At 54.8% G+C, this 10,003-nt stretch overlaps 1 protein-coding gene across 4 annotated transcripts in view; it reads left to right on the forward strand.

Annotated features, from left to right (window-relative positions):
• LOC101679820 (high density lipoprotein binding protein) overlaps positions 1-8,760 on the forward strand; it is a 72,480-nt gene extending 63,720 nt beyond the window's left edge. For all 4 annotated transcript variants that reach the window (XM_004743783.3, XM_045066635.1, XM_045066633.1 and 1 more), the window contains exons 20-28: positions 637-775; positions 2,371-2,525; positions 3,284-3,388; positions 3,541-3,675; positions 4,705-4,848; positions 7,096-7,281; positions 7,734-7,850; positions 8,062-8,190; positions 8,296-8,760. In XM_004743783.3, the coding sequence (XP_004743840.1) occupies positions 637-775; positions 2,371-2,525; positions 3,284-3,388; positions 3,541-3,675; positions 4,705-4,848; positions 7,096-7,281; positions 7,734-7,850; positions 8,062-8,190; positions 8,296-8,382 (1,197 nt within the window). In that variant the 3' untranslated portion in view covers positions 8,383-8,760. The remainder of the gene's footprint in view (positions 1-636; positions 776-2,370; positions 2,526-3,283; positions 3,389-3,540; positions 3,676-4,704; positions 4,849-7,095; positions 7,282-7,733; positions 7,851-8,061; positions 8,191-8,295) is intronic.
• Positions 8,761-10,003: the final 1,243 nt, after the last annotated feature.

Below are 10,003 nucleotides of genomic sequence, written 5' to 3' on the forward strand. Positions count from 1 at the left end.
GGTGAGGCTGGGGCTCTCAGCCTCTGGCCTTCATCCTGACAGTCGGTGAAAATACCTCTCCTAACAACAGTTTTTTTAAAACATGGGATGAAGTACAGTCTGTACAAGGAGCCAGCCTCTCATCTCCAAAGGGAAGAAAAGAGATGGAAAGGGAGGGCCTGTCAGAGCAGATCCACACAGAAACATGTCCCTGCTGGTGCTCTCCTGCTGCGGCCTGGAAAGTATTTCCCCAACCAGCAGTCCCCATGCCTCCTCATGGAGTCACAGCCACAGCATTCGCTTTCACTGGCTTATGTAGCCACCCTTCAGGGACAGTGCGTGATGTTGCAGGAGGCCAGGGACTCTGGGTCAGACACAGGACCGTGGTGCTCCTGGCTCTGGGCGGCAGCAAGCCTCATGCCATTTTGTACATACGGGTCATTAGTACTTTCTTGTGTCTGGGAAATATGTCAGAAAGAGGTGTCCCGTTTGGTCCTGGCCCCCGGCCCTCCTCTCTCCACCCTGTTGTATATGGAGCAGTTGAGGTGTCTGTGCTGGACTGAGTGGAGGCTGGTGAGGATGTGCACTGACCCTAACCAGTTAATGTCTGTCTTTATTTTTTCCTTTCTTGCTGTGCCCCGCACCCTCCACCCCCAGGAAGCCCAGGTGACCATAGAATGTGCCATACCCCAGAAGTTCCATCGATCTGTCATGGGCCCCAAAGGTTCCAGAATCCAGCAGATTACCCGGGACTATAATGTTCAGATTAAGTTCCCAGACAGAGAGGAGAACCCAGGTGGGTCCCAGCGGTGAGCTCCATGCTGAGTGGGGAAGCAGGGGGCGCGTGAATGGGCCTCATCTGGGGATTCCAAGGCTTCTCTAGGAGGTGGGTGCAGGGTGACAGGGGCCCTCCCAACATCCCGAGGCTTGCAGCAGGTGACGAGGCAGAGGAGGGCAAAATGGCTGCGGCCTCTGAAGCAGGAAAGCCCCCCCCCCCCCACCCCCACCCCCACCCCGCTGAGTTTGGTTCTGGGGCTTCACACAGGTCCCAGATGACATGTGTGATGGGGCTGCTTGTGCTTTGTCCACTGCAGCTGCCTCTTCCCCAGCACCCCTACTTGGCAGGTTTTGTCCCTTGAATGACAGGCAGCCCCTGGCTGTCCTTCTGCCGCAGCCCTTCAGCTCAGAGTCATCCTTGTTGCTTGGTTCCACGTGGGGCGGTAGGTGGTCACAAGGTGTCTCAGAGCTGACTCTCCCAAGACCTGTCTCCCACTCGGGTTGTGACCAAGCGTGTCGTCTTTGTTGACCGGTCTCAGTGGATGTGTCTGGTCCAGTTAGTGACCATGCAGCTTCCTGGTTCCCCTCTGTGTGCTCTGTCCTCTACAGAGCTGGTCACGGCCACTGAAGCACCTCTCTTTCCCTTAGAGGATGGCCTATTTTGAGTACATGTGGAGGAAAACTGCGTAGGATAAAGATGGATTTTCTGTACTCAGTATCCAAATTCATTTTGTTTTCTCTTGCTCCCCCTTTTATGCATACAGTCATTTTTTCTAAGTCGTTTGATTGTACTTTTCAAATGTTCTCTTTGGGGCACCTTCCTGAGAATCAGAACTTTTTAAAAAAATGTTTATTTATTTGGCAGTCAGAGATCACAAGTAGGCAGAGAGGCAGGCAGAGAGAGAGAGAGGAAGGGAAGCAGGCTCCCTGCTGAGCAGAGAGCCCAATGCGGGGCTCGATCTCAGGACCCTGAGATCATGACCTGAGCTGAAGGCAGAGGCTTTAACCCACTGAGCCACGCAGGCACCCCGTCAGAACTTCTTTTAAACATCATTTGCGATACCTGGGGGACAGATGGGGGACATCCATCATCAGAATCACATGATCTGACAGTGTGTAGCAGTGCTATCGAATTTAGTTAGTGTTCAAACTTTCCAACTTTGGAAAGTGTCTGTGGAGTCCAATACCCCCACACACACACACAGTACAGGACTGCGATTCTTTAGTGTTTAGGTGCACAGCTGCCTGTCGCCACCATCTGGTTTCTTTGTCACGGGTCCCATCCCTTCCTTCTTGCTCGCTTACTTCCTGGCATAAGAAGCTGGTGCAGGTGCCCACCTTCCTCCCAGCCTGTGGTGCAGACCCCTACCCACGGCCGTGTCCTCGCCCTGGGGCTTGGTTTCTAGTGTCGGCCCTTCAGACACAGTGGGTGCCTTCTCCATACCTCCCACCCACCAGTTTCTGAGGTCACCAGCTCCAACCGAGGCAAGGAGGTGAGCTCACAGCCTCCTGGGAAGTGTGGCACGTGTGGGTCAGCATGTGTCAGGGGCTTCCCACGTGTTTGCATGGAGGATGCTGAGTCGGTACTGTGAGCTGCTCCTGCCATCTCCCCAGTTCACAGCGTAGAGCCGCCAGTCCAAGAGAACGGCGATGATGCTGGAGATGGGAGAGACATCAAGGAGGCTGACCCTGGCTCCCCCAGGCGGTGTGACATCATCATCATCTCCGGCCGGAAAGAAAAGTGTGAGGCAGCCAAGGAAGCCCTCGAGGTGGGTGCAGCCTGATGCTGGCTGCGCTCATGGTCGCGGTGCCTAGCCCGAGCCCCAGCTGTTCCTGCCCCAATCCCCTCAGCTCCCGCTACCAGTGGTGCCCGCTACACCAGTCTGGGGCCCAGAGCCCAGAGCCTGGGGGCTGTCAATGGGCACGGAGCTAGCAGGTTCAGTTGACAGCAGGGGAAATGCATCTGTGTCTGAGCCTCACCAGTCCCCCTCTGTAAGCTTCAAGTGGTTCTGTTTTTCCTGGACTCGGTTAGTTCTGTTTTTGTTTCTGTAAGCAGCTTGTCACATTTAATAGCATAAGCTGGGGGTGAGGATCTGAAAGTGTGCTCTCTTGGCACTAATTTTTAAAAAGTGGATTCTGTAGTTTTGTTTTTGGGTGTTTGTCGTTATTGTTTTTGTTTTGAGAGCGAGAGAACGCTCGCCCAAGCAAGCAGAGGGCAGGGCAGGGGGAGAGGGAGACTCCCAAGCAAAGCCCCCAAGCGTGGAGCCTGATGGGGGCTCGATGCCAGGACCCTGAGATAATGATCTGAGCCAAAATCCAGAGTCAGATGCTTAACTGACCACCACCTAGGTAGGCATCCCTGGATTCCATGTTCTCTTTTTGTGTCTTCTTTTGAGTTAAAAGCCTAGATATTGGTCTCAGTTTAGGCAGAACAGCATAGAAGGTTCCAGGAAGCTCCCTGTAGTTCTCACGTGGTCGCTCTGCTCCCTGCTGGCTCTCAGGCCTGCCCCATCCATGTTTCCTGCAGGCGCTGGTTCCTGTCACCATCGAAGTGGAGGTGCCCTTTGACCTGCACCGGTACATCATTGGACAGAAGGGGAGTGGGATCCGAAAGATGATGGACGAATTTGAGGTACCCCGATTTGCAGTCTTTTCCTCCCAAGTGTCTCTGGCAGTCCAGCCCCTTGGCAGTGCGCCTTCTTCCTGCTCTTACTGCAGCGGCGGGCCACCCCTGTCTTGGTCCAGGATCCCATCTGCATTGGGTACCCTCCTGTGTCTGTGCAGGTGAACATCCATGTGCCGGCACCGGAGCTGCAGTCTGACGTCATTGCCATTACCGGCCTCGCCGCGAATTTGGACCGGGCCAAGGCTGGCTTGCTGGAGCGTGTGAGGGAGCTGCAGGCTGAGCAGGAGGACCGGGTGGGTTTCCACTGGGCCACAAGGGCATCCACCAGAGCTGCAGTACTCAGCCTTCATCATCATTTTGGAGGGTCACTAGCACCCTGGCCACTTGGCAGCCAGTTCAGCCAGGTGGCCAGAGTAGCTGGCCACTCTGTTGCAGTTTGTGTCCGGGGCCTTTCTTCAGGGGCAGTGTTGGTGGGCATAGCACTTTTCTCTTCCCTGTTACAGCAGCAGAGTTAGATTCCTGCTAGTCTTTTTTTTTTTTTTTTTTTTTCCAAAGTAAATGTGCCATTTGTAGTGCCTCTAGCCACATAGGACAGGTAAGGTTAGTGAGGCCTGGGAGCCGTTGCTGCGAAAGATCCCCAAACATGAGTGGTGTGGTCCATGGTGGGTGTCTGCGGGCCCATGTGGACCTTCTCACTGCAGGGTTTCCCTGCTTTGGGGAGGGTTCAAGACCCACCTCCCCTCTGTAGAGCTGCCGTTGGAAGGGTTTCTTGAGTGGTGCACAGGGAGGCTGGGTGTTGTCCCCTCCTGAAGCCTTGGTGCAGATTCCTTGGGTTGTGGGCTTTGAGGACTTCCTGGAGTCAGGTTGGGTCAGGGCACACAGACCTCTTAAACCTGAGTGTGCTTCCAACGGTCACACCCCTGGCCATGGATGTCCCAGGCTGGCTGGTTCTCTTTTCCTTCTGGCCTGCTTTTATACCCTAGCCTTGGAAAACACCCTCCAACCTGACCCAGAACATTTTTATACTTACTTATCAGATCCCTGTTAAACCAATTAAAAAGTTGAGCTCAGAGCTCGCCACTTGCCGTGCCAGCCTTGTTGATGCTCAAGGAGTCCTTTCTGAATCTGTGAGCTTGCTTACGAGCAGGTCCTTGAGCTGGTGGGGCAGGGTGACACAGAGGCTAATAGGAAAGCCATGTCTTGTTTTTGTCACTGGGGATACGTTTGGGGTTCAGGACAGAAAGTCAGGGTGGCAGTAGCACATGGTTGCACATGATGGTGATGGTCGGCCTTGAACTCCTACACTCTTGTCTCATCTGTAGGCTTTAAGGAGCTTTAAACTGAGTGTCACTGTGGACCCCAAATACCATCCCAAAATTATTGGGAGAAAAGGGGCAGTGATTACCCAAATCCGCTTGGAACATGATGTGAACATTCAGTTTCCTGATAAGGACGATGGAAGCCAGGTAAGAATGACTGCTTGGGTCAGACTCTGTTGCCGAAGCATTTTGGGGCGGGTAGACTTCTGTAACCTCATCCTGACCTGGGAGCAGTGAGCACGCGAGCTTAGGATGTGCCCAGGTGGGTGGGGATAGGGCAGAGTGCAGAGTGACAGGTCTCTGAGGATCGGATTTTGGCTTGGGCTTTGGGCACTATTTTGGTCTGTGCCTGCCTGCATCGCCGCGTGGACCTTCTCCCCTGCACACCTGGTCATCAGCTGGGTCCCTCCTACACAATCATCCCCACAGGTGCAGTCCTTCAAGGAGCACCCTCCCCGCACCCATCACTCCCCTGCCTGTGTTCTTCTTGGCTCGAACAGGGGTCCCTTCCAGCACAGCTTCGCAAACAGTGGGAACCTAGTCTCTGTCTCTCCTCCAGTAGCATGCAGCAGAGCACCCAGAAATGGTCTGCTAGAATCTTCCAGCCAGCAAATCCCAGCATGCCTATGTAGATAGACTCTGACCTTTCAACCGTGCGTCCAAGCACTGTGGCAGGCCATCCATCTGTACCTTCCTTCTCTCCCTGGCCCAAGTCTCTGAGCTGCAGCCTGAGTTCAGAAAGGCAGGCAGGCCTGTAGGGCCTTAGCCCGTGCCCCATCTCTTGTCTGCCTCCTGCCAGGTCCTCCCTTCCCCCAGATGCATCCTTTGATCTGCCTCTGCATTTCTAACAAACATGTTTACACTGCTGTTCTTTTTTATTCTTTGTGGTGGTGGTAGTGTTGTTTAAGTGAGCCATATGCCCAGTGTGGGGTTGAATACATGACCCCGAGGTCAAGAGTCACCTGCTCTTCAACTGAGCCAGCCAGATATCCCTTTAACTTTAATTTTCAGTGTTTTAATTTTTTTTTCTAAGACTTTATTTATGTACTTGAGAGGGAGAGAGAGTGTGAATGAGAGCCGAAAAGCAGGCAGAGGGAGAAGCAGACTCCCACTGAGCAGGGAGCTGGATGTGGATCTCCATCCCAGGACTCTGAGATCGTGACCTGAGCCACCCAGGCGCCTGTAGTTTGTAATGTTTTTAATTCTGAGAATTCAGCTCTTTTAAACTCCTCACCTTGGGACGCCTGGGTGGCTCAGTCAGTTTGGTGTCTGTGTTCGGCTCAGGTGGTGATCAGGCTCATGATCGAGTCCGCCATCAGGCTCCTTGCTCAGTGGGAAGCCTGCTTCACCATTTGCCTGCGGTTTCCTCTGCTTGTGCTCTCTGACAAATCAATAAATAAAATCTTAAAAAAAGAAAAAAGAAGAAATTATCCCTCGTCTTCACTGTGTTTATCTTCTTCAACTTTGCTGTGTAAATATCACAGTCATTATTTGGTGTTCAGACCACAGTGGCTAATATTCCACAAGCTGAAGGGGATCAGTGGCCGCGTTTTCTTCATAGGCAGCTTTTTCCTGGGAGGCTCATGCTTCCGTTGGCAAAGGGTTCTGGTCTTTGTCTGTCTGGGGAGGCGCTTGTTGGCGGCTAGTGGACTCTGGGCACCGTGGCAGTGGGGGAGGGGGACTGGCTGCTGCTCTGCTGTTTCTTGGGGTCCTTGTGGCCTCTTTTGGGTAGATCTTGAAGTTCCTGCTCTTCTGCTTTGTTTCCCAAAGTGTTCTCTGGTCCTTTGTGTTCTGTTGCTCTTTTGTACATGTAGTGTGGTCTGTCGCCTTAAAGAATGTGGCTGACAGGGTGAGGTGATTCTATGCTCACGTGTTCGTAACGCCTTGAGTCGTGTGTCTGCGCTGCCCGCGCTCTTCGAGGGTGCCCTCGCCTGTCTGTGTGCATGTGGGAGGCCTGAAGGCTGGGCCGGGGTGAGCTGTGGCTATGGAGTACTGGCCACCGTGTTTGGAACCTTATTTCCAGGTCGGTTTGTCTCCAGCGAGATGCCTCCAGATGCAGGGCCCGGGGTCACCAACACTGTGCCCCCACCTGCAGCTCTCTTTGTGTGCAGGTGCCCTTTCTTTTCCCATATGTGTCTTCTTGGTGGGGCGGGGGTGGGAGGGGAGTGGGCAGGAGCTAGTAGGCATTGTTGACCTGTTGTTTTAAATCAGCACCTGACATTCTTTTCTAGCTTTTTTCTGTTCTGAGTGGGTCAGTGTTTACCCTGAAGGTGAGGCCTGCCTCGTTCAGCCAGAGCTGCCTCTTGTCACCTCCAGAACTGCACCTGCTGTGTTAGGACTCCCCGCCTGGAATTTCTAGGGTTTCCCATCTTCTGACTGGTTGTTCTTTCTTAGCCCCAGGACCAAATTACTATCACAGGGTATGAAAAGAATACAGAAGCTGCCCGGGACGCCATATTGAAAATTGTGGGTGAACTTGAACAAATGGTTTCTGAGGATGTTCCGCTGGACCACCGTGTTCACGCCCGTATCATTGGCGCCCGTGGAAAAGCCATCCGCAAAATCATGGATGAATTCAAGGTGAGTGCCCAGCCCAGTTGTTAAGGGGCATCATCAAGTCCTGGACACGTGGTGGGTGCAATGGAATACATGCTTCCCATGGCCTAGTTGAGGGCCTCAAGGCTTCCTGCCTCAGCTGCTGACCGCACTTAGGGTTTGAAAGTCTGACACTCACGTGCCTGTCCCTAAGTTGGTGAGGTGGCATAGGGGGCACAGCCAGGTGCCCTTGGTAGTGTTGGGCAGTGTCCTACCCTGACTACAGGAAGGGCAGCCCCACAGGGCACAAGCGGCTTCTGTGTCTGTCGTGTCATGCTTAGTTCTGATGTACAGGACCCTCTTGAAAACAAGGTTAACTTGGGGAAAGTTCACTAGAAGTCTACCATTCCCAGCCACGCAGAACCATGAGCCTCTGGTCCAGAGATCCCAGGCGGAGGGTTCCCAGCTGCCTCAGCTGCTATATATGCTCCTTCCAGGTGGACATTCGCTTCCCACAGAGTGGGGCCCCAGACCCCAACTGCGTCACCGTGACGGGGCTCCCAGAGAACGTGGAAGAAGCCATCGATCACATCCTCAACCTAGAGGAGGAATACGTGAGTTGTGTCTGGGCAGGAGGCCTGTACCCAGGACACCTTGCCTCTGACTGGCGTGGGGTGACAGCAAGGCTGTGTGCATTTGCTCCCGGGGCATGTCAGGGACAGGGTCTCCCCTGAGCGAGTCTTGATTACTGGAGACTAAGCAAGCATGGTCGTTGTGCATGCCTGCTGCAGACTGATCACCCCCCACATACACCTGTGCCCACAGTTGGCTGACGTGGTCGACAGCGAGGCCCTGCAGCTATACATGAAGCCGCCAGCCCATGAGGAGTCCAAAGCGCCATCGAAGGGCTTTGTGGTCCGGGACGCTCCCTGGACTGCAAATAGCAGCGAGAAGGTTAGATGCTCTTCTTTGCTCTGTGCCCTGGGAGTGGGAGCACTGGCAAGCTAGGCTGCTCAGGCGGGATCCCCTTACTGAAGCTGTGCACTCTTTCCCCTACAGGCCCCTGACATGAGCAGCTCCGAAGAGTTTCCCAGCTTTGGGGCTCAGGTGGCCCCCAAGACCCTCCCATGGGGCCCCAAACGATAATGATCAGAAAGCAGAAACCTCTCCAGCCTGCTGACCCAAACCCCACCACACATGGTTTGTTTCAATCTGACTCAGCAGCTGGACCCTCCATAAATTGTTGACGCTTCCCCCTCCCCGAGGTCTCGCAGTGAAGCTGGGCGCGCCAGCCCCCTGTGTGCGCTCAGGATCTGCTTCCTGACACCTTTTGCTCTGGGACGGCGTTCCGCTGTTGTGCACACTAACAGAGGTAATTGGACATTTCCCTACAAGCCTCCTGGCTCATCCAGCATGTCAGTAAGGCTCTGGCCTCCACTCTGAGAGCTCCACAGCTGTGGCTGAGTCTACTTCCTGTGTCATGACCTCAGGAAATAAATTTCCTTGACTTTATAAAAGCCAAAATGTTTGCCCTCTTCCTTTCCCACCTCCTTTCCTCCCTCTGCCTGCCGTTCAGTCCCTCCTTGTCAAATGCAGTCCACCTTCTTCCAGCTGCCGAAAAGTCCACTTAGCCCAGACCACAGGGTGGGGAAGAAGACCCAGTTTGCATACTGGGAGCGCCCGGACCCAAAGGAGAGCTGCGGTGGAGCCTGAGGGGACCAGAGAGGCAAAAGGGTGACCTGGGTTCTCAGGCAGTCTTGGCTTTGCACACGCTGGGGTCTGAAAGCACCGAGTGTCTCCACCACGTGGCACTGGAGACCCCAAGTCTGGTGAGCAAAGCCTGAAGGCAAGGCCGCACGTCTCCATATAGGTCTACCGTGGCTGGCACGGTGGCCTGGTGTGGCCTGAGAAACGTGGGCACGGGGAGAAGGGAGGCCTGTGGAGCAGTGATGGAGACTGTCCACTCCTCCCTCGTGCCCGCCCACCCCCCCAGGCGCCAGGTATGAAGTCGCCTCCTTTCTACCTCAGAGCCAGCGTGGCATGGTCCCACGCTTAGGAGAGAGCCAGCTGTGGCGCTCGGCCTCTTGTTTTAGAGGTTTCTAGTGGCGGCATGTTGGCTGCAGCACCAGGTCTCCCCTAGGTTGTCCTCTGACACAAGCCCAGGCGCTGGGTGTGGGCTTCCCAGGGGTTGGTCTGGAGAGGCCGGCTTTGTGGTCCCGGGGTACAGAGAGGTGAGGACCAACAAGGGAGGCTCTCCTCTGTCTCAGGCGTGCAGTGGGTAAATGTGACTGTTGAACCACGGGCCTTGGCGAGCAGGGGGGCGCCTGGCTCTGCAGCTGCCTGTTGAGGGTCTGCTCGGAGAGGAAGGGGACCCCAGGCAGCGCGGAGGCGCCTGTGTGCCGTGTCCTGTGGGACCGAGGAAGGGCCCTCCCCATCCCTGCCTCTGCCTTGTCTCGTCCCACCCTGAGATACTGGTGTTCCTAAGGGCTGGACATGTGTCCTGCACACACACAGTCTGTGCCGCCCCCACACCCTCACCCTTCTCTCTCGAGCTCCATTAATAGAAGCTCGGTGACCTGCTGACTCTACAATTCTGAGTAGATGGAGTATCACTTGACAAGTGCACCTTGAGCCGCCTTTGCAAGCTCCCGTCCATGTGGTAGCCTGAGGTGTGCCCACCTCCAGGAGCGATGGCCTCGGGTTGGAGAGAACACGCACTTGAGCGGACAGGCTGGGGGACCCAGAGTAGGTCCAGTGGACAGGGAGG

This window comes from Mustela putorius, unplaced genomic scaffold (genome assembly GCF_011764305.1).
Source record: "Mustela putorius furo isolate JIRA1106 unplaced genomic scaffold, ASM1176430v1.1 tig00003869_pilon_pilon_pilon, whole genome shotgun sequence".
NCBI lineage: Eukaryota > Metazoa > Chordata > Mammalia > Carnivora > Mustelidae > Mustela > Mustela putorius.